The 27,040-nt window shown below is 34.6% G+C and overlaps 1 protein-coding gene across 1 annotated transcript in view; it reads left to right on the top strand.

Moving 5' to 3' along the window:
• dpp6a (dipeptidyl-peptidase 6a) overlaps positions 1-27,040 on the top strand; it is a 395,010-nt gene that overhangs the window by 347,629 nt on the left and 20,341 nt on the right. Inside the window, exons 16-19 of the mRNA XM_030123482.1 lie at positions 5,861-5,908; positions 6,012-6,130; positions 14,739-14,819; positions 22,339-22,446. Coding sequence (XP_029979342.1) covers positions 5,861-5,908; positions 6,012-6,130; positions 14,739-14,819; positions 22,339-22,446 — 356 coding nt within the window. The remainder of the gene's footprint in view (positions 1-5,860; positions 5,909-6,011; positions 6,131-14,738; positions 14,820-22,338; positions 22,447-27,040) is intronic.

The following is a 27,040-nucleotide window of genomic DNA, read 5'->3' as shown; positions in this document are numbered from 1 at the left end:
GATATAAACATATATAAACCAGCTAACCAGCAGTTAAAGCAGATAGAAACATATATAAACCAGCTAACCAGCAGTTAAAGCAGATAGGAACATATTATAAACCAGCAGTTAAAGCAGACAGAAACATATACAAACCACTTATAAACATATATAACCCAGTTCCTCATCAGTAAACCACACCTTAGCAGATCTCTCATCTCTTAATCATCTCCAGTTCCATTATTAGCCAACTTTGCTTCAGTTCAGTTCAGCTAGCTGTAGCTAGTAACATCACACGTTTTTTAACATTCTAACAGGTTCCATACCTCTGTAATTGGATTAGTTTTCATCCTCCTCTTTTCTCCTCTTCTAAACTGTGCAGTTCAGGGCTTGGAAGGCCTTTTCATGGTGATAAACTCTCCAGTTTTAACCTGGATGCTAGTCCTGTTTGACTCTGTACTTTAGCTCAGCTCTGTCTGTCACTCACGCGCACACACACGGTACGCCAAAAAAAAAAAAAGAAAAAAAAAAAAAAAAACCCGACCCATGTATCACTACAGTAAACCCCAGACAGGACTGTGCTGCTTTGTCCCAGCTTTAGTCTGTATGTTCCAGGTAGAGTGGGGACCAGAAGACGACTGGAAACCACCAGTGACCAGACATGACAGACTGTGTAGTGTCATATGGTGTCACCAGCTCAAACTGCTGAAGTGAAATAAATTAATTTCATATCAATCCGACATTGACAGAAACGAAAACGAAGGGAATTGTATGCATAATTTTTATACGTTTTAGTTAGTTTTGTAAGCTCACAATACAGTTTCAGTTAGTTATCGTTTTTTTTCTTTTAATTAGAGTTTTTATTTATTTCAGTTAACGAAAATGTTTTTTCAATTTTAGTTTTCGTCATTTCGTTCGTTTTCGTTAACGATAATAACCTTGGATTGCATAACCATTATTTTGGATGACTTTTGAAGGTCTAATAATTTTTTCTGCGACTGTATGTCACGGATCATCATTTTAACCTGATAAACATCAAACCCAACAATGGTCTAAGATTAAGGCACATGCCTATAATTGTTACTTCCTATAATAACACAAGTAAACAAGGAAGTGTTTTATTAGTAAATTCAACTTTGTTTTCGAAATTTGTGCATGACAGATATTTTAACACCAAAAAATGTCATATACACTAACAACCGGCCACTTTATTAGGTACACCTTGCTTCAGTTCTTACATCAATATCTATGGCATTGTACTGACAAAAACAGTGCTTTTAGGCATTCCATGTTTTCTTTTCTGTCTGTTTTAGTCACATGATACACACAGGAGTTAGTACTTGATTGCATAACCATTGTTTTGGATGACTTTTGAAGGTCTAATAATTTTTTCTGCGACTGTATGTCACGGATCATCATTTTAACCAGATAAACATCAAACCCAACAATGGTCTAAGATTAAGGCACGTGCCTATAATTGTTACTTACTATAATAACACAAGTAAACAAGGAAGTGTTTTATTAGTAAATTCAACTTTGTTTTTGAAATTTGTGCATGACAGATATTTTAACACCAAAAAATGTCATATACACTAACAACTGGCCACTTTATTAGGTACACCTTGCTTCAGTTCTTACATCAATATCTATGGCATCGGACTGACAAAAACAGCGCTTTTAGGCATTCCATGTTTTCTTTTCTGTCTGTTTTAATCACATGATACACACAGGAGTTAGTACTTGATTGCATAACCATTGTTTTTGATGACTTTTGATGGTCTAGTAATTTTTCCATGACTGTGATCATTTTAACTCGATAAACATCAACTCTAACAATGGTCTAAGATTAAGGCACGTGCCTATAATTGTTACTTACTATAATAACACAAGTAAACAAGGAAATGTTTTATTAGTAAATTCAACTTCGTTTTTGAAATTTGTGCACGACAGATATTTTAACACCAAAAAATATTATATGCACTAACCGGCCACTTTATTAGGTACACCTTGCTTCAGTTCTTACATCGATATCTATCAGTGCTTTTAGGCATTCCATGTTTTCTTTTCTGTCTGTTTTAGTCACATGATATACCCAGGAGTTAGCACTTGATTGCATAACCATTGTTTTTGATGACTTTTGATGGTCTAATAATTTTTTCCGTGATTGAATGTTTGTAGCTCTTCTGCTGTATTACAACAGACTGATGTGGATGACTATTTTTAGTCAGTGTCGCAGATTAGATTTTACCTGCAGGCTGATCAGAAACAAAGTACATCTCCACTTTTTTTTTTTTTTTTTTTGCTTGAGTAGAGTGTTTCAGTGCCGTGGATGCAGAGGACAGGGACGTAGCAGGAAAATGAGCGTTAATGTTGCCAATCTGTTAACAGTGAAAAACACTTAAGCCAAATCCGGAGACAGCAACTGCACTTTAGTAGTGTATTTTATTTTCTACCAGCGCATAAAAGTCCACACATTAAATCGCTCTAAATGCCTCTTGCTGTAAAAGCACCCCTCCCCACCCCCACTCTGTCACGGTTACACCCATGATGAGTGTGACTCATCCCCCTCACCCAGATAATTTCACACCCACAATCCAGGCCACAAGGCAAGTGTGATCTGACTAACGTGATCTCACATGTACACACCTGCTTTCACACATGCAGACGCTCAGTCAGGCTTTGTTCTCAGTGTTGAATTGACTCTCCTACCCACAATCCCCTTCCTCAAGGGGGATAGATGCAGTGGCCTTCTATTTTAAAAAACATCCATCCCTTTGTTTTTTTCCCCCATCGTTCATTTATGAAGCATCTGTTCTAGTGGGAAGTTGGAGCAACTGTGGTTTGTTGCAGGTGATAGGTTAATATAGGTTAAGCCAGCGCGATCAGAGGAATGACAACGATGTACAGGAGCATTGTTACCCCAACCCCCCGAAGGGGAGGCAAGGGGTATTGTTTTGGTTCGGTTTGTTTGTTTCTTTGTTTGTTTGTTAACACTCCAGCAGCAAATGTATAGGTTCAATTCATACCAAATTGGATTTATAGATTGCCAGTGATCCAGAATAGATGTGAGTACATTTTAGGAAAAGTAGGTCAAAGTTTACATTTTTCATGATTTTATTTTTATCTTTTTTTTTTTACCCCCATTTACTTATAATAGGTGAAATTTCAAATGTCTGTAGAAGCAAGACTATTGGTTGAATTCATACCAAATTTGGTTTATAGATTGCCAGTGATCCAAAATAGATATGGTTATATTTTCGGGGAAATAGGTCAAAGATTTTTTTTTTTTTTTTTTTTTTTTTTTTAAGTTTTAAAATCTTTTTTTTTCTCCATTTACTTATAATGGGCATAATTTCAAATGTCTGTAGCACTAAACTATTGGTTGAATTCGTACCAAATTGGGTTTCTAGATTGCCGGTGATCCAGAATAGATGTGGTTACATTTTGGGAAAAGTAGGTCAAAGTTTACATTTTTCATGATTTTTTAAAATCTTTTTTTACCCCCATTTACTTATAATGGGTGAAATTTCAAATGTCTGTAGAAGCAAAACTATTGGTTGAATTCATGCCAAATTTGGTTTATAAATTGCCAGTGATCCAAAATAGATATGGTTATATTTGGGGGAAAATAGGTTAAAGTTCTTTTTTTTTTTTTTTTAATTTTTAAAATCTTTTTTTTCTCTATTCACTTATAATGGGCATAATTTCAAATGTCTGTAACAGTAAAACTATTGGTTGAATTCATACCAAATTGGGTTTCTGGATTGCCGGTGACCCAGAATAGATGTGGTTACATTTTGGGAAAAGTAGGTCAAAGTTTACATTTTTCATTAATTTTTAAATCCCCCCCCCCCCCCCCCATTTACTTATAATGGGTGAAATTTCAAATGTCTGTAGAAGCAAAACTATTGGTTGAATTCATACCAAATTTGGTTTATAGATTGCCAGTGATCCAAAATAGATATGGTTATATTTTGGGGAAAATAGGTCAAAGTTCTTTTTTTTTTTTTTTTTTTTTTAAATTTTTAAAATCTTTTTTTTCTCCGTTTACTTATAATGGGCATAATTTCAAATGTCTGTAGCAGTAAAACTATTGGTTGAATTCATACCAAATTGGGTTGCTAGATTGCCAGTGACCCAGAATAGATGTGGTTACATTTTGGGAAAAGTAGGTCGAAGTTTAAATTTTTTATATATTTTTTTTACATATTTTTTTCTCCTATCATAATGGGCGAAGTATCAAATGTCTATAAAAACATCAATTTTGTGTCAATTTACTCCAGACTTGGCACATATATAGAGGCAATTGATATGCTGACATCAGCACACACATAGACATGATGACATCAGCTGGATCGATGCCAAATTAAGATACAATACGTGTGAAGGTGGGGTTTGTTGTGCTTGGCACCACTTGTTGGATAGGGTTTGTTAAGTGAAAACTGATTGGCACCAACTCTGACTCTAAGCTATGACTACCTACCAATGACCAAATGGTGTGAATCCACTGTCCAGACCATAGAACAAATGGTCTAATGCAGAGTGTCATGCCATGGCATGTGCAGATAAAGTAATTTTTGATATTCAATATGTTCATTATGTTACTCAGCACTTACCTGAATATTGATCTGCTAAACTCTCATATATAATAAAATCACAGCTGGGGAAAACCGATTGAAAATTTTTGATTTTACAGTTTTAACCTGTTTTCCTTCTACATGAACTGAAGACAAAATATGATTCAATGTTGTGGGCCATATGTGACTAGAAAAATGCTATTTATATACAATCAAGTCTAGAAGTATTTTGACAGAGACACAAATCTTCTGGTTTTGACTCTGTAAAGCTTTAGAGCAGGCGTGTCAAACATGTGGCCCGGAGGCCAAAGGGTCCAGTTCGGCCCCTGGGATGTTTTTGCCAAGTGCAAAAATTCCACAGACTTGAATTGAATTACGCAAAAAAAATTTAGCTTGAATTAAGGAAAAAATCTTGAATTAAGCCCCCCAAAAAAATCTTCAATTAAGTACAAAAAATCTTCAATTAAGTAAAAAAAAAAAAATCTTCAATTAAGTAAAAAAAAAATCGCAAATTTAGCAAAAAAATCTTGAATTAAGCCAAAAAAAAACTTCAATTAAGTAAAAAAAAAAATCTTGAATTAAGCCAAAAAAATCTTCAATTAAGTAAAAAAAAATCTTGAATTAAGCAAAAAAAAAAAAAATCTTTAATGAAGAAAAAAAAATTGAATTAATTATTATTAAATTAAGCCAAAAAAAATTTTTAGAATTAACAACTTAATTTTTTTTTTCTTTGTTTTAGTGCAAAAAATAATATTAAATTATGAAAATATTTACATTTCCAAACTATCCTGTAACACTAAAATGAGAATAACCTGAACAAATATGAACAACCTGAAATGTCTAAAGAAAATTGAGCACAATTTGAACTCTTTTCTGCCTGTTCCTCAGTGTTTAGTGTCTTTGTAGATCTGATCCATAATGCACATTCTTCAATTTCTTGTTCATTTTAATACCTGGTACAACTAAACATACATTTGTTTGGACAAATATAATGATAACAACAAAAATAGCTCATAAGAGTTTAATTTCAGAGCTGATATCTATCCATTTTCCATGTTTTCTTGAAAATAACCAAAATCACTTCAGTTCTTACATCAATATCTATGGCATTGTACTGACAAAAACAGTGCTTTTAGGCATTCCATGTTTTCTTTTCTGTCTGTTTTTAGTCACATGATACACACAGGAGTTAGTGCTTGATTGCATAACCATTGTTTTTGATGGTTTTTGAAGGTCTAATATTTTTTTCCGCGACTGTACTTTAATTGTGCTGTCGTTCCTTATGTCTTTTTACTTTACCACAGATACTTCCTTAGTACTGAAGACGGTCCAAGGCGTAGGCATCTGTACAGGTATTGCTTGGTTTAATATTTACTGTGCCTGAAATGGAACAGTTTGAACATTGATGGAAAAGCATCTGTAAAAAGTCAAGTATCCTCTTCTTTATTTCCATAGCGCTGACACCTCCGGTTCTTTCAACCGCCGGTGCTTGACATGTGCCCTGGCCATTAACTGTGGATATGTAACTGGATCCTTCAGCCTTAACATGAGCTACTTTCTACTCAACTGCCAAGGTACGTCCCTATTTTCTGTTATTATTTGTGAATACAATCAAATTGCATTGACGTAAAGACTTCGTGCATAAGGTCACCAAGCATTTCTGCAACTTTTCTTATAAATTCACACATAAAATCAGCTGAAGAACGCAATCAGTCATTTCCTCTTTTTAGACTTTAACCCAGTGCTACTTTTATGGCAGTTCCCAAATGATTTTTTCTCTCTATTTAATCTTTCTTAAGCAACTTATCATTATTTATTAAAATATTATCCTCTGTATTTGTCTTTTTTTGGTGAAAATCTGGTATTTTCCTGTATTTAATTTACTGATCATATAGATATTCGTTAAAGCTCGGATTAAAGCTGAGGGTTATTAAATCAAAAACAGTGAAATTATTGTTATTATTTTAGTTTATTGTATCATGGACCATCCCAATTAATGAACTGTATCAAAAACAGTTAAAAGGGGCAGCTTTAGCCAACATGGCTAGTATCCTGCTGCAGTCCCCAGCCTGATGATAATAGGCAGTTCATTAATTGGGATTGTCCACGATATAATAAACTCACTCTTTTTCATTTAATAACCCTCAACTTTAACCCTTTCATGCATAAATCAAGAATTTTTTTGTGTTTTCATTCCTCCTAAGGCATGATAAAAACACCGCAATTGAATTTTTTTATGAACCGATTTTTTATGGAATTGCAAAAAATATCCACTCAGCTGGACACCATGCGTTTAATTTTTGAAGCAAAGAAACATGTATTTACTGATATACCGTATGAAAACTATGGAAAAAAAAAGTTTAAAATGCTGCTAATCTGATGTTTTATCACATTTGAACATACTCTAATATTAGTTATTACTCACTTTATGGAGATAATATGCAAAAAAAAAACCTTTTGTTTAAAAAAAAAAAAAAAAGTTAATTACAGTCTCATAACAATAGCAAGGAATTGATTTACACTCAAACATGTTCCTGCAGATCAAGAACAGCAAAGTTACAGCAATGGTATGAATGTCAGTGTATGGGATGATGCATTTAAGTGACCACTGTGTTAGCTGATATGGAACTAAAACAATAAAATCCATGAATATACAAGAGAACAGCTTTCAATAAATGTCCACTGTAGTGACCAGTATGCACGAAAGGGTTAATCCAAGTTTTAATGAACATCTACATGATCAGTAAATTAAATACAGGAAAATACCAGATTTTCACCAAAAAAAAAAGACAAATACAGAAGATACTAGAAGCACTCGGAGAGCGCAGACCTCCGCCAAGGCTGATCAGTGGCCCCCCCCCGTGGGCCCCCCCACCCCCGATCACCACCAAAATTTAATCATTTCTTCCTTATCCCATTTCCAACAAACCCTGAAAATTTCATCCAAATCTGTCCATAACTTTTTGAGTTATGTTGCACACTAACGGACAGACAAACAAACAAACAGACAAACAAACAAACAAACCCTGGCAAAAACATAACCTCCTTGGCGGAGGTAAATATTGTAATAAATAACAATAAGTTGCTTAAGAAAGATTAAACAGAGAAAAAAACTGAAGAAAAAGTGATATTTTCAGTCAAATCTATTGTAAACTAGAAGCACTCGGAGAGCGCAGACCTCCACCAAGGCTGATCAGTGGGCCCCCCCACCCCCGATCACCACCAAAATTTAATCATTTCTTCCTTATCCCATTTCCAACAAACCCTGAAAATTTCATCCAAATCTGTCCATAACTTTTTGAGTTATGTTGCACACTAACGGACAGACAAACAGACAAACAAACAAACAAACAAACAAACAGACAAACAAACAAACAAACCCTGTCAAAAACATAACCTCCTTGGCGGAGGTAACAAACCCTGGCAAAAACATAACCTCCTTGGCGGAGGTAATCAAGTGTGTCCATCCACTGTCATTGATCCTACTCCATGGGTTTTACTGGTGAATCAATGTTGTAGAAGATGACGGTGTTTCCACGGTAACTAAGGAGCCTCTGAACATCCAAATGGGTCATATCTGATGACCATGAAAAGACAAAAAACTGCATTTTACACCAATTATTTCCATGGATTGATAGGATTTATGGATCAACAGGTATTAAACAGTTTAGATCAGTAGATAGTTTTGGTTGGTGGTGGATGTTTGGGTCTTTACGGTTTGAAATATCCCATCAGTCCCACCAACAGCCCACCTGTTAGGTCTGTTGGAGTAGGTAAAGCATAAAGCAGGAGCTCTCCCATTAGAGACTCCACAGATGGGCTGCAGGACACATATGGTGTTCTCAAATGAATGTTGGAATTTATTAGCATGCAGATTTATTACCACGGCCATCGGCTGCAGGGGAGTTGTTGAACCCTGCTGCGATCTTGGATGAGTTTTTTGGGCGTCAACCTTGACCTTCACTATCAATGTCAAATTCAGGTGGACCTACGTTTCTCAGGTCTTTTGGGGTCAGTGTGGTCATGTGGGCAGATGGGAGAAGCACAGATGAGATAAGGGGATAGCGATACTGGTAGGGAAGTAGGGAGCATTACAGCGTTCTTGGTATGAAAAGTTAAGTTGAAATGATTAGCGATGAATATAAATCTGCTATGAAGTGGAATCGAGTTAGGAAAAGCAGACCAATGTGAGGATATTCTAGAACTTAGTTTCCTTTTTACAGGTCAAGCATGTTTCATTATGAGGAACGTATTTGCATTGATACCATGCTGTATATTATTGGTTGTATTATTAGAGGTTACATTATTGTGGTTCATATCGGTATAATGCTTGTGCTTCTTGGTTTGTTATTTTAGTTGTCTGATGTGTATTTTTTACCCCACCCTCCAAAGGGGAGGCAAGGGGTATTGTCTTTGCTTCGGTTTGGTTGTTTCTTTGTTTGTTTAACACTCTAGCAGCAAAACTATTGGTTGAATTCATACCAAATTTGGTTTATAGATTGCCAGTGACCCAGAATAGATCTCATTACATTTTGGGAAAAATAGGTCAAAGTTCAAATTTTGTATGAATTTTTAAAATCTTTTATTTTCCCATTGACTTATAATGGGCGAAATTTCAAATGTCTGTAGCAGCAAAAGCGTTGATTGAATTTATACCAAATTTGGTTTATAGATTGCCAGTGACCTAGAATAAATCTCATTACATTTTGGGAAAAGTAGGTAAAAGTTCTAATTTTTTATGAATTTTTAAAATCTTTTATTTTCCCTTTGACTTAAAATGGGCAAAATTTCAAATGTCCGTAGCAGCAAAAGTATTGATTGAATTCATACCAAATTTGATTTATTGATTGCCAGTGACCTAGAATAAACCTCATTACATTTTGGGAAAAATAGATTGAAGTTCAAATTTTTTATGAATTTTTAAAATTCATTTACTTACAATGGGTAAAATTTCAAATGTCTGTAGCAGCAAAAGTATTGTTTGAATTTATACCAAATTTGGTTTATAGATTGCCAGTGACCCAAAATAGATCACATTACATTTTGGGAAAAATAGGTCAGAGTTCAAACTTTTTATGAATTTTTAAAATCTTTTATTTTCCCATTGACTTATAATGGGCAAAATTTCAAATGTCTGTAGCAGCAAAAGTATTGATTGAATTTATACCAAATTTGGTTTATAGTTTGCCAGTGACCTAGAATAGATCTCATTACATTTTGGGAAAAATAGGTCAAAGTTCAAATTTTTATGAATTTTTAAAATCTTTTATTTTCCCATTGACTTATAATGGGCGAAATTTCAAATGCAGCAAAAGTAGTGCTTGAATGCATATCAAATTGGGTTTAGGATAGCAATCAAAAATGATGGGGCTTCCTACATGTGTGTTGGTCATGAGGTTACATTACTGGTCCATTCCATGGTTAATTATATATATATATTCAAAATTAAAAGAAAATAAAAAGGAGGACAAAAACAGTTTCAGCTAAATTTCTGTGTTCAGGCCACATACTAAAAATGGAAGTTTTCTGAAACTAGTGGTTATTACCTATCAAATGAGGTGTCATCGATTCATTTTGGCCTTTTGGCTCTTCAGTCATCAGCTTTGGAACTTGTTAAATAGGTGAAAATAAACAAAAAATAGATCGTTAACTAACCTCGACCTGTTTTGGAGTTGCTTGTAGAATCACTTATCAAAAAATAGACATCTTCTGTAAATATATTCTGACTTCAAAGTCAAAAGAGCTGGTTTTCATCTAAAAAGAACAAAAAAAAAAGCAAAAAAACCCCTCTTGTTTCATTGCAGTTCTTTCATGTTTGATTCACGAGCTGCCAAAGCGACAGACGAAGCACTTTTTAACACGAGTAAACTATCATCTGTCATAGCAGTGTCATCATTCTGCAGCAAAAATACAGTCAGCGGTGTCTAAAGAGTCATGAATTTGTGATTTTTTTGTCTGACTTTAGCCCTTTTAATTTTTAATCACTGCTCCAACCAGTCAGTGTCTGTCACCTCTGAACCTTAATATGTGATCATCGCTGAACTCTGATGAAGCAGGTGAGGACGGTAAAGCCGCTAACCTCCCCCCCTCCAACCCCACAAATCACAGCCTTTTACTGTCAGCGAGTGATCCCCACCTCATACATTTGTAATCCAGCTCTCGCTCACAGTCTGCCTCCCAGAATTTATGTGATGAGGCCATGATATCATTACAGCGAGGAAAAGAGCGGGAGGAATTAGAGCGTGTACCTGCTTTGTACTTCGCAAAATATACAACCACCTTGTTCCTGTACTGCGGTTTCAATCTGCTAAGTGCATCCGTCACTTTTCCCCTCCGTCTGTTTGAGGTTTTAGGGCTTAGCTGGAGGGTGTGAGCTGAGCCTAAATATGGAAAAGCTATTAGACCTACTGCATATTTATTTATTTATTACGTAAACTGTAATGTGCGTCGTTACTCTGATATATGTGTCGGTAGTTTTCAGTTTTTTTATTATGTGAGGGAGACTTTGACATCAGAGGATAAAAATTAAATGAATTGTGTGTGTAGGTGTGTGTGTATATATTGACAAACTCATTTTAGTTCGGGGGTCACATCCAGCCTGATATGATATAAAGTGGGCCAGACCGGTAAAATAATATATATAATAGTTTAAGAACTTTTGAGTGAAAAAAGTAAAGTTCTGTCATGAAAATGTTTAAATCCACGAACTGTACTTGAACATAACATGAAGAAATATGAACAACCTGAAAATTCAAAGTGTAAAATTAACAATATTACGCCTTAGTTTATCATTTATACATGTGCCTCACACCGTACAGATCTACAAATACACAAAACATTTAATAACAGGGAGAATATTATTAAAATCCATTTCAGGTTATTCACATTTTTTCTAGAAGACTAGTCTGTAAGTGTAAACATTTTTGTGAAATGTAACTTTTTTTTTTTTTTTTTACACTAAAACAATGAGAAAATTAGCAGTTTTCATTATGTATAGGTTATTATTAATGTTATTTTTTGCACTAAAAGAAAGAAAAAAAATTTAAGTTGTTAATTTTATATATTTTTTTGGCTTAATTCAAGATTTTTTTTTACTTCATTAAAGATTTTTTTTTTTGCTTAATTCAAGATTTTTTACTTAATTGAAGATTTTTTTGGCTTAATTCAAGATTTTTTTTTTTTTACTTAATTGAAGTTTTTTTTTTGGTTTAATTCAAGATTTTTTGCTAAATTTGAGATTTTTTTGGGCTTAATTGAAGATGTTTTTTTTTTTTTTTTTTTACTTTATTTTACTGGTCTGATCCACTTTAGATTGAATTGACCTAAAATGATTCTAACATCTTTGATCGTTAATATCTTCAGTGTAATTTTGCATTTTACAAATTCATCCCACGGGCCAGATTGAAGCCTTTGGCAGGCCCGATTTGGCCCCCGGGCCGCATGTTTGACACCTGTGCAAAGTTAACAATATTGCACCTTAGTTTATCATTTATACATCTGCCTCACACCGTACAGATCACAGTGGATCTACAAATACACAAAACATTTAATAACAGGGAGAATATTATTAAAATTAATTTCAGGTTATTCACATTTTTTCTAGAAGACTAGTCTGTAAGTGTAAACATTTTTGTGAAATGTAACTTTTTTTTTTTTTTTTACACTAAAACAATAAGAAAATTAGCAGTTTTCATTATGTATAGGTTATTATTAATGTTATTTTTTGCACTAAAAGAAAGAAAAAAAAATTTAAGTTGTTAATTTTATATATTTTTTTGGCTTAATTCAAGATTTTTTTACTTCATTAAAGATTTGTTTTTTGCTTAATGCAAGATTTTTTTACTTAATTGAAGATTTTTTTTGGTTTAATTGAAGATTTTTTTTTACTTAACTGAAGTTTTTTTTTGGCTTAATTCAAGATTTTTTGCTAAATTTGAGATTTTTTTGGGCTTAATTGAAGATGTTTTTTTTTTTTTTTACTTTATTTTACTGGTCTGATCCACTTTAGATTGAATTGACCTAAAATGATTCTAACATCTTTGATCGTTAATATCTTCAGTGTAATTTTGCATTTTACAAATTCATCCCACGGGCCAGATTGAAGCCTTTGGCAGGCCCGATTTGGCCCCCGGGCCGCATGTTTGACACCTGTGCAAAGTTAACAATATTACGCCTTAGTTTATCATTTATACATCTGCCTCACACCATACAGATCACAGTGGATCTACAAATACACAAAACATTTAATAACAGGGAGAATATTATTAAAATCCATTTCAGGTTATTCACATTTTTTCTAAAAGACTAGTCTGTAAGTGTAAACATTTTTGTGAAATGTAACTTTTTTTTTTTTTTACACTAAAACAATGAGAAAATTAGCAGTTTTCATTATGTATAGGTTATTATTAATGTAATTTTTTGCACTAAAAGAAAGAAAAAAAATGTAAGTTGTTAATTCTATATTTTTTTGGCTTAATTCAAGATTTTTTTTTACTTCATTAAAGATTTTTTTTGCTTAATGCAAGATTTTTTTTACTTAATTGAAGTTTTTTTTTTTTTTGGCTTAATTCAAGAGTTTTTTTTTTACTTAACTGAAGTTTTTTTTTGGCTTAATTCAAGATTTTTTGCTAAATTTGAGATTTTCTTGGGCTTAATTGAAGATGTTTTTTTTTTTTACTTTATTTTACTGGTCTGATCCACTTCAGATTGAATTGACCTAAAATGATTCCAACATCTTTGATCGTTAATATCTTCTGTGTAATTTTTGCGTTTTACAAATTCATCCCACGGGCCAGATTGAAGCCTCTGGTGAGCCGGATTTGGCCCCCGGGCCACATGTTTGACACCTGTGCACTATATCCATCTGAAACCCAGCAATGCATTATTGTCCTCTGTAAGGGACGAAAGTTTGACAGTTTTACTTCAAAAATGCTGCCCATTGCAAAGGACATTCCATTAAATAAATAAATAAATAAATAAATAGAAATAATTTTAAAAATGTATCTGAATAAACTGTTGCATTATGCAGTTTCTAATCAAGACAGTTGTTTGATGTAAAAAAGCTAAAATTTTCACTTTCCTGAGTCTCAAGAGCACATGGACAAAAGTATTGGGACACATTGAATTCAGTTGTTTCTTTTCTAACAGGGTCTGGGATACAAAACAATCATAACAAATGTCATAATATAGTTGTATATTGTAATAAATACCATTGCATTGCTTAGTTTTGTTTAAATTGTAATCTTTATAAGTTATACGGACAGAAATATTGGGACACATCATGGCTATAGCTCGTAAGATGTCCTGTTCATGCTGTTTTGTGATATAAACATTAATATTTCCTTAAAGTTTAACGGGAGATGTGAAGAAAGTAGATGGCGAGTTGTGGTAGAAAAATATTATTTATAGTCCGAGCATGAAAAATATTTTTGAAACTTAGAGGTAGATCATAGAATCATAGTCATGGATTTAAAAAAAAAAAATGTTGAGAGAAATTAAATAAAAACCATCTCCGAGGCATTTTGGAAGTAAAGATGACGATTAAAACAAAACTAACCAATGCAATGCAATGATATTTCAGATATATAAATATATAAATATAGATATAAAATATAGAATATAGAAATATAGTTACCCAGGTCTCGGTTTTAGCATAAGATAAAGAATAAAATCTAAAAAAGAATAAAGAAAAAAATCTAAAATAGAATATATAAATGGTAAGTAGGGTAGTATAAAACTACAATAAAAAAAATATGCAAAGAAAACAAAAATTGAAAAGGATAAAAAAAAAAAAAAAAAAAAAGTAGTCGTAGTAGTAGTTTATTCGGTTGTTAATTACTTTAAACAACAAGTAAAAAAAATCCATTGCTCCATATGCAATGCAACCAAAAGGGTTTAGGCTGAAGTAAACACTTATTTTGCCTAACCCTATTTACAATTAACACAGTATTTCCACAAGAAAACAAAAAACTAAAACTATATTATGACATTCATGTATTGTTTTATAGCCCAGACCCCTGTTAGAAAAGAAACACCTGAATTCAACATGTCCCAATACTTTTGTCCATTTAGTCTACGTTAGTCACATCACCATATACGTCATGGATAAACTACTGTATGTGTGAATAAATTTGAATTTGTACAGTTTTTACACCATTTCTCTACCTTTTTTTCCCTCCCCAGGGCCCGATATCCCATTCGTCACTGTATACGCCGTAACGAAGGCACCGAGAGACGGAGAAATGGAGACACAAGAGGGAGAAAGTGAGTATTTCAACCAGGTCACAGCTCAGAGATTCACATTTTCAAGGCACTGAATTATGTTAAAGACCTGACAAGTGACCCCCATATGCATGAGCGAAATAATACATGGAAAATGACCTTGTTAGAAGAGGACAAAAGCATTTCCATCATGATCACCTGAGTCATTGTTTGTCTACAAGCCAAGTTCAGCACAAAGGCTGTAATCACATTACTCCTCCCATTGCAAGTCCTCATTAAATTATGACCTGCACACTGGCAATATCAGCATATCGCAATTTGATTACGGCTGTGTTTCTATGTGCCACAGTGTCGAACTTTTGGCAATATAATGATCCCCAGCTCCAAGCGAATACATTAAAACAAGTCATGCAGAAATAACTCATTTTTTAACATTAATATTTCACCTTTTATTGAGCTTATAAAAATGACTGAGAGGCAAAAGTAAACATGCAGAGATTTACAGCAAAACAGTCTTGGTTTGATGCATTTTATGATTAATAAGATGAAGTTCTGTTTCGGGTGAAATAAAATGTGTTTGTTTTTTAGAGACTTTATGAAGTACTTTCAGCTTAACTCTTTATAAGGCACATTTAGAAATACCCTGAAATTCAAAATTTCAACCTTAGTTTGGTATACAGGGTGGGGAAGCAAAATTTACAATGAATATTTAGTTGTTTTTTCTCAGCAGGCACTACATCAATTGTTTTGAAACCAAACATATATTGATGTCATAATCATACCTAACACTATTATCCATACCTTTTCATAAACTTTTGCCCATATGAGTAATCAGGAAAGCAAACGTCAAAGAGTGTGTGATTTGCTGAATGCACTCGTCACACCAAAGGAGATTTCAAAAATAGTTGGAGTGTCCATAAAGACTGTTTATAATGGAAAGAAGAGAATGACTATGAGCAAAACTATTCCGAGAAAGTCTGGAAGATACTATTAAAGAAGAATGGGAGAAGTTGTTACCCGAATATTTGAGGAACACTTGCGCAAGTTTCAGGAAGCGTGTGAAGGCAGTTATTGAGAAAGAAGGAGGACACATAGAATAAAAACATTTTCTATTATGGAAATTTTCTTGTGGCAAATAAATTCTCATGACTTTCAATAAACTAATTTAACTAACTATATAATAATAACTAATTTATTAATATAAACATTTTCATGTAATTTTACTTTTTTATACTAAAACAAAGATAAAATCTGCTGTTTTCATTATTTATAGATTATTATGATAATATATTACTGGTCTGACTCAATTGAGACCTAATTGTTCTGTATGTGGAACCTGAATTAAAATGATTGTTAATATTTTCAGTGAATTTCATCCTACGGGCCGGATTGGACCCTTTGGCGGGCCGGATTTGGCCCCCGGGCCTTATGTTTGACACCTGTGCTGTAGATCAATTTGAACCTGAGATTGTTACCTCACTATCTTCACTGGAACTGTTGCTGTCACTGTCTTGCGATATATGCAGAAATTACCAAAAATAGTCACTTGCCTGATAAAGGGTTCAGCGCCACCTGTAAGTTAAACTGCCTGTTTTCAGTCTTTATACAGTAATAGATTTTGTTACAACCAGTACATGAGAAAATCTCCCATAATCTGTGGTTTTATCCACCTTGTAGATCTGTGGTTGGGTTGCAGTTAGGGATGTAACGATTACCGGTATAACGATAAACCGCGGTAAAATTACAGACGGGTAGTATTACCATTAAAATTCTAATTATCATGATAACTGCGTTTGATTACCACACTTTTTCGGAGAAAACGCCTATGTAAAGATCTGCTTTTATTTCAAATACAGGGTGGGGAAGCAAAATTTACAATGAACATTTAGTTGTTTTTTCTCAGCAGGCACTACGTCAATTGTTTTGAAACCAAACATATATTGATGTCATAATCATACCTAACACTATTATCCATACCTTTTCATAAACTTTTGCCCATATGAGTAATCAGGAAAGCAAACGTCAAAGAGTGTGTGATTTGCTGAATGCACTCGTCACACCAAAGGAGATTTCAAAAATAGTTGGAGTGTCCATAAAGACTGTTTATAATGGAAAGAAGAGAATGACTATGAGCAAAACTATTCCGAGAAAGTCTGGAAGATACTATTAAAGAAGAATGGGAGAAGTTGTTACCCGAATATTTGAGGAACACTTGCGCAAGTTTCAGGAAGCGTGTGAAGGCAGTTATTGAGAAAGAAGGAGGACACATAGAATAAAAACATTTTCTATTATGGAAATTTTCTTGTGGCAAATAAATTCTCATGACTTTCAATAAACTAATTTAACTAACTATATAATAATAACTAATTTATTAATATAAACATTTTCATGTAATTTTACTTTTTTACACTAAAACAAAGATAAAATCTGCTGTTTTCATTATTTATAGATTATTATGATAATATATTACTGGTCTGACTCAATTGAGACCTAATTGTTCTGTATGTGGAACCTGAATTAAAATGATTGTTAATATTTTCAGTGAATTTCATCCTACGGGCCGGATTGGACCCTTTGGCGGGCCGGATTTGGCCCCCGGGCCTTATGTTTGACACCTGTGCTGTAGATCAATTTGAACCTGAGATTGTTACCTCACTATCTTCACTGGAACTGTTGCTGTCACTGTCTTGCGATATATGCAGAAATTACCAAAAATAGTCACTTGCCTGATAAAGGGTTCAGCGCTACCTGTAAGTTAAACTGCCTGTTTTCAGTCTTTATACAGTAATAGATTTTGTTACAACCAGTACATGAGAAAATCTCCCATAATCTGTGGTTTTATCCACCTTGTAGATTTGTGGTTGGGTTGCAGTTAGGGATGTAATGATTACCGGTATAACGATAAACCGCGGTAAAATTGCAGACAGGTAGTATTACCATTTAAATTCTAATTATCATGATAACTGCGTTTGATTACCACACTTTTTCGGAGAAAACGCCTATGTAAAGATCTGCTTTTATTTCAAATACAGGGTGGGGAAGCAAAATTTACAATGAACATTTAGTTGTTTTTTCTCAGCAGGCACTACGTCAATTGTTTTGAAACCAAACATATATTGATGTCATAATCATACCTAACACTATTATCCATACCTTTTCAGAAACTTTTGCCCATATGAGTAATCAGGAAAGCAAACGTCAAAGAGTGTGTGATTTGCTGAATGCACTCGTCACACCAAAGGAGATTTCAAAAATAGTTGGAGTGTCCATAAAGACTGTTTATAATGTAAAGAAGAGAATGACTATGAGCAAAACTATTACGAGAAAGTCTGGAAGATACTATTAAAGAAGAATGGGAGAAGTTGTCACCCGAATATTTGAGGAACACTTACGCAAGTTTCAGGAAGCGTGTGAAGGCAGTTATTGAGAAAGAAGGAGGACACATAGAATAAAAACATTTTCTATTATGTTGTGGCGAGGAAAAAGGAGAAACCAGCCAGTTGCTAGCGAGCCAACTTTATTGCTCTCCAGCCACCAGAAAACTCATGGAACTCTGTCAACACTCCTTGTGGGTGCTAAGACCCGCCCCACAAGCCACAACATCCTCTGGGTGAGAGAAACTCCATATCCTGTACACCACAATGTCAATTTTCTTGTGGCAAATAAATTCTCATGACTTTCAATAAACTAATTGGTCATACACTGTCTTTCAATCCCTACCTCAAAATATTGTAAATTTTGCTTCCCCACCCTGTAGGAGGACACAACAAGACTATTATTTTTGTGAAATTTTTCACAATTTTTTATTGTTATCTAAACAGTCAACATCAGTGAATTTACCATATTTGCTTCCATACCCGTAAGTGGGGAAAAAATTTTTAAAAAATTCAAGAACTACTGTATATATACCGTAATATCTGATCTATAAGCCGCTACTTTTTGCACACACTGTGCTGTAAAATGATGCGGCTAATTTATGTTTTCGGGGCTAACGATCGATCCGGCTGACAAAGAAGGAAATAGAATCCTGCACGCAAGCTTGGCATCAATGAAGCGATGGTGTTGATGTTGGAGACGGGGTGAGTCCGGCTTATAGTCCGGAAAGTATGGTAAATGAAACTGCTATAGGCAATGCATTTGCCGGAGGCCTTTGAAAGAGAACTTTAGCCTATATTTTCATGCTTTATAACCTGATACTAGTCATTTTTCTGCAAAGTTGAGGGAGTTACTGTCGAAAACTGGGAATTTGGAAAATCATGACTGTGAGTTTGATCTTTCAAGGTCATCGAAGGTCAACAAAATTGGTATCAAATGTAAGACCATATCCGATTTCATATAAGTCGATAATACAAAGTTAGTTGATATCTGTCTTAGTTTTCAAGATAGAAGCCGTTTTGTGAATATGTAAATTAGGTGTTAAAGCCCTGGTCACTTCAGATATCAATAACTCAAAATCTATATGCTGTACTTTCCAGGCTATAAGGCACACCTGACTATAAGCCGCAGCTGTCCACGTTGTGACATGAGATATTTACACATAAAGATGTTAAACAGAAAGATTATTTAAATATTTATTTCCATACCTTAACTGCTTTTTTCCAAACAGTGCCTGTAACACGGTAGTAAAACGGCAGGAACACGGCTGGTTCAAAAACCCAGAAAAGTCATTGATCTGTATCTTCATCTTCCTTCTGCTCATTAAACCACTGCAGTCGTCTTCTTCAGTGTCAGAGTTGAACAGCCTCAGAAAGGCTCCTTCTGTCCCTCTTTTGTTGTCGCTTTCAATGGCACTTCCGTGCAGCAGCTCTATTTCCTTCTTGGACAGCCAAATCAATTGGTTTTAACTTAAAAGCTGCATCACATGCATTTCTTCATGTGTTTTCCATGATGAGGGTTTGTGCATGACATGCAAAATGATTGTTAAAAGTTAAGATTAAAACTTCTCCTCTTCACATCACCTCTTCCACCTGTCTGTCTCGCTTTTGCACTTCCTGCTAGAGCGCCCCCTGGAGGTCGTTAGCCTGTAAAAATCTATACTCAAGCCGCGTCGTTGTGTAAGCTGCGGGGTTCAAAGCATGAGAAAAAAGTAGCGGCTTATAGTCCGGAAAGTACGGTATAAATAAAGTGCCATAGTCAGTGTGTTTGCCGTAAGCCTTTGAAAGGGAACTTTGGCCTGTATTTTCACACTTTATAACCTGATACTAGTCATTTTTCTGTAAAGCTGAGGGAGTTACTGTCAAAAACAGGGTATTTTGAAAATCATGACCTTGAGTTTGACCTTTCAAGGTCATCGAAGGTCAACAAAATTGGTATCAAATGAAAGACCATATCTGACTTCCTACAAGTTAGTCATTATCCATCTTAGTTTTCAAGATAGAAGCTGTTTTGTGAATATGTATATTAGGCATTTGAGCCCTGCTCACTTAAGTGTCAATAACTCAAAATCTATATATATAGGGATGGGAATCGATAAGAATTTAACGATACCGATTCAATTATCAGTTTTGCTTATCGATCCGATTCCTTATCGATTCTCTTATCGATTCTCATTGGTGAGGGAATAAAAGAGTACAAACGAGTGTGTTTGCATTAACTGTCTGTTATATTTAATAATAACAGATGACGCAGGGCCCAGTTCGGGGGGGCAGTGAAAGTGAAACTTAAGACCCTTTACTAATTCTTCTATTGCCACATTTCCACTATGTAGAACCACTTCGACTTGGCTTGGCTCATCTCCCATTGTTGTGCACCTCCTTTCCTTTCCCCTACCTTTGGAAACTTGTATTTGAGGGGGTACGACATTTGTTGCCTGCACCGGAACTGGAACTGGGCCCGGTGTTCACTCTACCGCTACTTTCACAAGTGCCACTAAGTAGCGTATCAAATACGTGACATTTCTGTAAATAAATCACACGCTGTGGACAAATGTTTGAGAATATTGGATTGGGATTCTACCCTCTTGAAGACATGGAAGCTTTGACAGTGTTCCAGTGGACCTGGTGTTGTCTTTTTAGACCGTTTCTGCCTCAACGCCATGTTGGCTACGTTCTGACCAAAACAATCCAGCGTACGCGTGACGTCATCGCGCATGCACATCGAAGGCGGACTCGATAAGCAGAATCGTTAAGCAGGCAGGCAAACAATTCCAAGGAATCAAGCTACTGGGATTTGGTTCTCAAAAAGAACCAGTTCTCGATTCCCATCCCTATATACATACGTGCGTGACAAATGAGGTAGGTCATGGATAGAGAATTGAATTTCCAATAATTTGGCATTAGTTTGAAGTCACTACGACGAACAGAACGGCATATATGGGATGTAATAAACACATGAAGTAGCTACAGATAAAGACAGGACATTTGAATTCTCCTCATATGAGGTTGAACATGCAGCTGTGGGGCCCCCTTGTGGCTTGGGGGCCCTAAACATTAAAGAAACGGCTCTGGTGGAAATGACCAAAAATAGTCAGTTGGCTGATAAAAGGTTAACCCACATATAAGCGCTTTTTTCTTCAAACCTATGTTTTTCAATGCATTTTTATCTTTTCTTTACATACAGTACAGGAGAACTAACCTTTTGGAGAACTGAAGATAGAAATAGAGTAGATAGAACTCTTTGCATTAGCATCAGGGTGAAGATACTCCTTTAAACTAGTGATTGTGTGGAAACTTTTTTTTTAGAATAAAGGAAAAACCGAATGCCTCCAGGCAGGCTTTTTCTTCTTTCCCTCCCTTCCAGCAGCCTTGCAGGGTTTATCGGAGCGTGTCAGTACAGGCAGCTCCGACAGCATTCAGATGATTTCCCCTTTGGATGCTGCCTCCTGACCGTTGAAACAATCCCCTCACATGATGTTTTCTGTATTCACTCAGAGTTCAGCATGACTTCATGGTAACCAAGGATGAAAAGTTAACGTTGCACAAACCAGCTGCAGGAGGTGAATAAGTGCAGCTGGTGCTTTTTTTTCTTTTCATTTTCGGAGCAAACCCCTCGAGGCATGAAGTTTGCCTTCGGAGACTCAAAGCATCAGCTGCAGTCGCTGCATCTGTGGGTGCATAAAGTCTAGACGGAGGGCTGAGAAGTTTTACTACTATGTTGAGTTTATTTCTAATGTGAATTTTAACACAGACATAAATAACTTATAAACTTTAAACCTTAATAACCTTTAAATTTACTCTGAACTTTTATGAGCAGTGATTTAAATATAGAAATTCCTCCTGATTTTTGAGAAAAAAAAAAGCAAAGTGCAGATGATAATATTGTAATAAATGGTGATAAATGACTGAGAGACGGTTACATTTAGAGACAAATTCACAAAAAAATAGTTCTAGGTCTTTAAGGGTTCATCTTTGCTGTAGTCTTCCTCTATCTGATTGTGTGTAAAATTTGCTTTAGACTCATATCAAAGCTTTTGTTGCTCATTGACTGGAAAGAAATATGCTCTGGAATTAAGAAGTATGCACGTATCACCCTCTATAATAGCTCCGACTTTTCTTTAAATGTGACGACATTAGAATTACTGAACTGTCCTCTGATTATTGGTGGTTCATTTGTTGTGTTACAGGTATTATAGAAGTGTACAAACTGGAGAACAATGAGAACATGAGGCGGACCCTGGCCTCCATGCAGATGCCCAAAGTGGAATATCACGACATCAACATGGAAGATTACAGTAAGCATCATATTTGGTCACTGCAGTCACATGTAACCCTATAACGCCAAATGTATCATGTTTGATACACAAGTTTTGAAGCCCTCAACATGATCAGTGGGATATTGTTTTTCTTGAAAAACCAGACGTGTAAAATTAGATACATGCAATACACAGATAATCCACCAGGGGGAGGAATTTATTCACCAGAGGCCTTTCCAGTGACACTACAAGATTGTTATTAATGAGGAAGGAGGCAGAACTTTGACAATTTTGAAAAGGAATTACCAGTTTTTTAGATATGTTTGTTATATTACGTTTTTGTATGTTCAAAAATAATAATATTTGAGCATTGAGACCTGATGTATCAAATATGATACAAAATTGAAACTCATACATGGAAATCGATATTTGAAAAAAAAAAAAAAATTTTCTTCTTCAGACGGACCAATAAAGTTTCAATAGTTTCAAAGAACTGGAATTTTCCGTCAATGATTCAATGGTTCAGGCTTTACAGGGTTAATTTACACCTGTAGGTCCTGTATGGTTTCAGTTCAAGACAAATTTGGCGTTTTTGTAAGAAGCTAGTCATGAAATTACCATACAGCTACATTTTTACAGGCCCTCCCACTTTCAAAACACAGTCCCTAACTGTCTTTTTGCATATTTTATATAATTCTATTTTTTTTTTTTTTTTTTTTTTTTTTTTACACCTTTTACATGTTTTTTGTTTCTTTCTCAGGATTATTGTCGTGTTGCAACATTTTTGTTATGTTTATTTCATGTTGTTTAATTTTTTACATTACTTTTTCTCTCCTCTCCTTATTTATTATAACTTTCAGAGAATAATTTTCCTATGTTTTAGTATTTCTTGGAAAATTAATCCACATATGACCCCAATAAAGCTCTGTGACCCATTTTGGGAAACACAAAAGAAGACTACGTTCAGGTCTTAGTGCACAATTCATATTTTTTGGTGAAATCTGATTTTTTTTTGTGTGCTCGTTCATTTTACACATTAAATGTGACTTCTATCAGTTTTTAGTATGAACTGAATGTGACCCTGAACTGACCCACATGCGCAAAAGAGGTCCTGACATAATACGTGACCATGCAGGGACACACTGAGTTTACAGATGTAAATATATTTTTACCGCTGCTGCTCCTCCTGGGACACAGAATTATGATGTTTGTCGCATTTCAATGACATAAAGGTGGGATAAATGCGACCCAGCCATTCAGACTGAAGTCGCATTGCTAAATATCACATACAAATCGGATATAGGATCATAAAACTCGGATTTGTGCTGTTCAAACTGTCTTTAACAGAGCCCAGGCCACATTTGGGCAAAAAAATCAAATTTGGGCCACATTTGCCTGCAGTCTGAACATAGCCTTAGACTATTACAAAACAAAACAAGCACAAAAACAATGTAAATATTCTGTGTAAAAATTAGAACCTGTTTCTGAACCTTAATATTGGCCCAGTCTCAGTTTTCACCCTCAAGGATTCACAGACTTTGAGGCATGTTCCCTTTTACTGGAGGGGATTACCCACAATTCATTGTGTTATGACATTAAACCTGGGGTTACCAGTTAAAGCCCTGAAGCATTTTTTTTTTTTTTTTAAAGAGAAACAGGCTGATATGGTGAAATTTATAAAGAAATGTTAGATTAAAAAGGATTTAAATCATGGAAACGAGGATCAAAGAGGATAATGGAAACAAGGAAGGAAAGGATTTGAGAACACACCAGTTCATTAACATTTTTGCTCATTTTCAATTTCTTTATGATGCTGTTTTAGTACCGTACTGTTATGTAAATCTGTATATAGCCTTTACAGTTTTGCTACTTACTACTATTATTTTTAATTTCATATTGTTTATACACTATCTTTGTGCATATATATTTTTTCTTGCACTTTATCCTGTTGCTGCCTTGACCAGTGAATGTCCCCATTGTTGGATCAATCTAATCTAATCTAATCTAATCTAATCTAATCTAATCTAATCTAATCTAATCTAATCTAATCTAATATTTAAAAAAAAAAAAGTACATTTATCATTTAATTATAAAGAAGTTGCAAAACTCACATGCACTACAGGGTCTATTTTTGTATCTAAACAATGAATTAATCACTTATTTTAATTTTGCTCATTTATTCAGCTGATTTTTCATGTCTCCTGAATGTCTTTGGGTTTTTTATAGTTCCGTCTTTGACACAAAATACACTCCTCCTTTGTAAGCACCTCTGACAAAACTGTTCAGATCTTTACTGTTCTCCTATGGTTCAGTCAGTCTGTAGCTGTACAAGATATTTTATCTAAATAGACCGGGTTATGTATTACCTGACGTCCCTGATGAATGCCACGAGCTGAAAGAAGTGGATCTATATTTAGAGTGAAACAAAGTTCTTCTATATGACAGGTGCTGCTGGAGTTCTTGACCTATATTTTTTGTTGGAAGTAGGTGGACGTGTGCCAGAACGTTCTATTTAGATTTACTTAAGACTGACATATTTTTATTTATTTATTTATTGATTGATTTTTTGGCTTTATTTAACCAGGAAAAAAATCCCATTGAGATTAAAAACCTCTTTTTACACGTCAAATTATGAAAAACAAGTGCAAATTACTGAATTAGTCTCTTGCACTTTGAGTTTGGATTGAAAAGCATTTAAGGACATTAATTCAGTCAGTTTCCAGTCTTTTAGCAACATATTCCATGTGCAAGGAGCAGAATAGAAGAGTAGACAATTGCCCTTTTACCCAATTCTGTAAGGACATATGGCACAGAGAGGAACAATTGATCATTTGATCGCAGACAGTGAGAATCAACATATTCTTGTCATATTTTGCTAAACCCACTTTTATTAGTCTTTGTTTAATTTATTTGCGTATTTGGACCCTAATAGTTCAAAAAGTTAAAATTTTGAACCCTCCAGATGCTGCAAAGCTATCTTTATATTCATTTTGCCAAAAATCAAGTGGATTTCTTCAACCTGTTTTAATTTCTGCTTAATTTGTTACGTTTTATAACTAGTTACGTCACGACATTTGCACATATAAGGCCGAGACTTCCGATGAACATTTCTCCAAGTATGACATAATTGTTTGTCAGTAGCAGCGGTTGTAGTAAAAACTGAAAATATGTCCAAACTTCGAGCCGATTACCTAAAATGTTCAGTTGCTGGTTGAACGGGACAGAGCAGCACAGACAACAACCTGCAGGGAGCGGGGCCTGAAGTAGTTTATTTGCATTTAAAGAGCCAGCGCTCATAACAACCTTTCTGGTGTCATTACTCAGAAATAGGGTTGAAGATGGACCTGTGGAGTTGAATTAATGAAGAATTCAGACCCAAGCAGAGCATTTACAGTTTATGTAGACCACAGGGAAATGTTTTAAAATGCATAATTCCATTAAAAAAAAAGCAAAATATCACTTCTTTAAGCTACAGATATAGGAAGGCAATAGTCCAAGTATGGCCTTGTAAATAAAGGCATACAAGAAAGGGCATTCTCACAGCTGTTCTCTACCTCAAAGGCTGCAAAATGTTACCACATATTTGAAGATGGTGGCTATAAGAGGCTTTTTATTCAGCCTTTCACAGCAGCTACTGAAGTCCAGGTTGTTACATTAACATTAGATAACTAAATAATCATGACAAATGCACTGAAAGATACTTTTCTTTTTTTTTATATTTTATTTTTATATACAGGTTTTCCAGTATACAGAACAAACAAATAAACAAAAAACCAACCACAACAGTCAGAGCATCTAAGACAAATAAAATACAGACAGGTTCAGGACAAATTAAGCAAAAAAGTCAAAATAAGCAAACATAAGTTCAAGGATTTTTTTTTTATTCACATAAATATGACATTTTTCTCAATATTTTTTACATTTGTCAGCAGTGAGTCAGCTTTTTCATGTCATAAATTTCATTCACAACGTGTCCAGTCCAAAAGTGTTGGGGGATCTTCGCACATCCAGTTTCAGGTTATGGCTTTTTTTTGCGCCTACTAATAATATTAACAAAAGATATCAGTCAGATGTTCTCATCTCATGTAGTAGTAGTAGTAGTAGTACTTTAAACAACAAACAAACAAAAACAACAAATTTATCTGTCGACTGAACGATTGTCAGAATTCCATCATTCAGCTTTTGATTAATCCCAGTCATGGTTCGGTGCGATACCGGTCATCCCTGTGGCGACACTGGTACAGTTGTCTCTTATAATATTGATGATGTTTTGTTTGTATTTTTAACCTGTATTTCTAAATGTATTCTGTTTGTTGATTGCTCGTTTGTTTGTTTTTAAATGGACTCCCAAGTCTGCAAATAAAGATAATGATGATGATGATGATGATGATGATGATGATTATGAATACGACCGAAAGGGTTTAGGCTGAAGTTCAGACTTATTTTGCCTAACCCTATTTACAATTAACAATGTTTCCGCATGAAAATAAACAAACAAACAAACAAAAAATTTTCAAGAGAATTTATATTTAATTGAATTCAGGTAAATCATGTCCTTATCTCAACTACCAATATGAATCCTATTCTTTTAAGCAAGTATTTTCTTTAGTCAATCCTGAGTTCTATATTTTTG

Source organism: Sphaeramia orbicularis, chromosome 20 (genome assembly GCF_902148855.1).
Source record: "Sphaeramia orbicularis chromosome 20, fSphaOr1.1, whole genome shotgun sequence".
Classification (NCBI taxonomy): Eukaryota; Metazoa; Chordata; class Actinopteri; order Kurtiformes; family Apogonidae; genus Sphaeramia; species Sphaeramia orbicularis.
The sequence above is the reverse complement of the archived record's forward strand: the minus strand, read 5'-3'. Positions and strand labels throughout refer to the sequence as shown.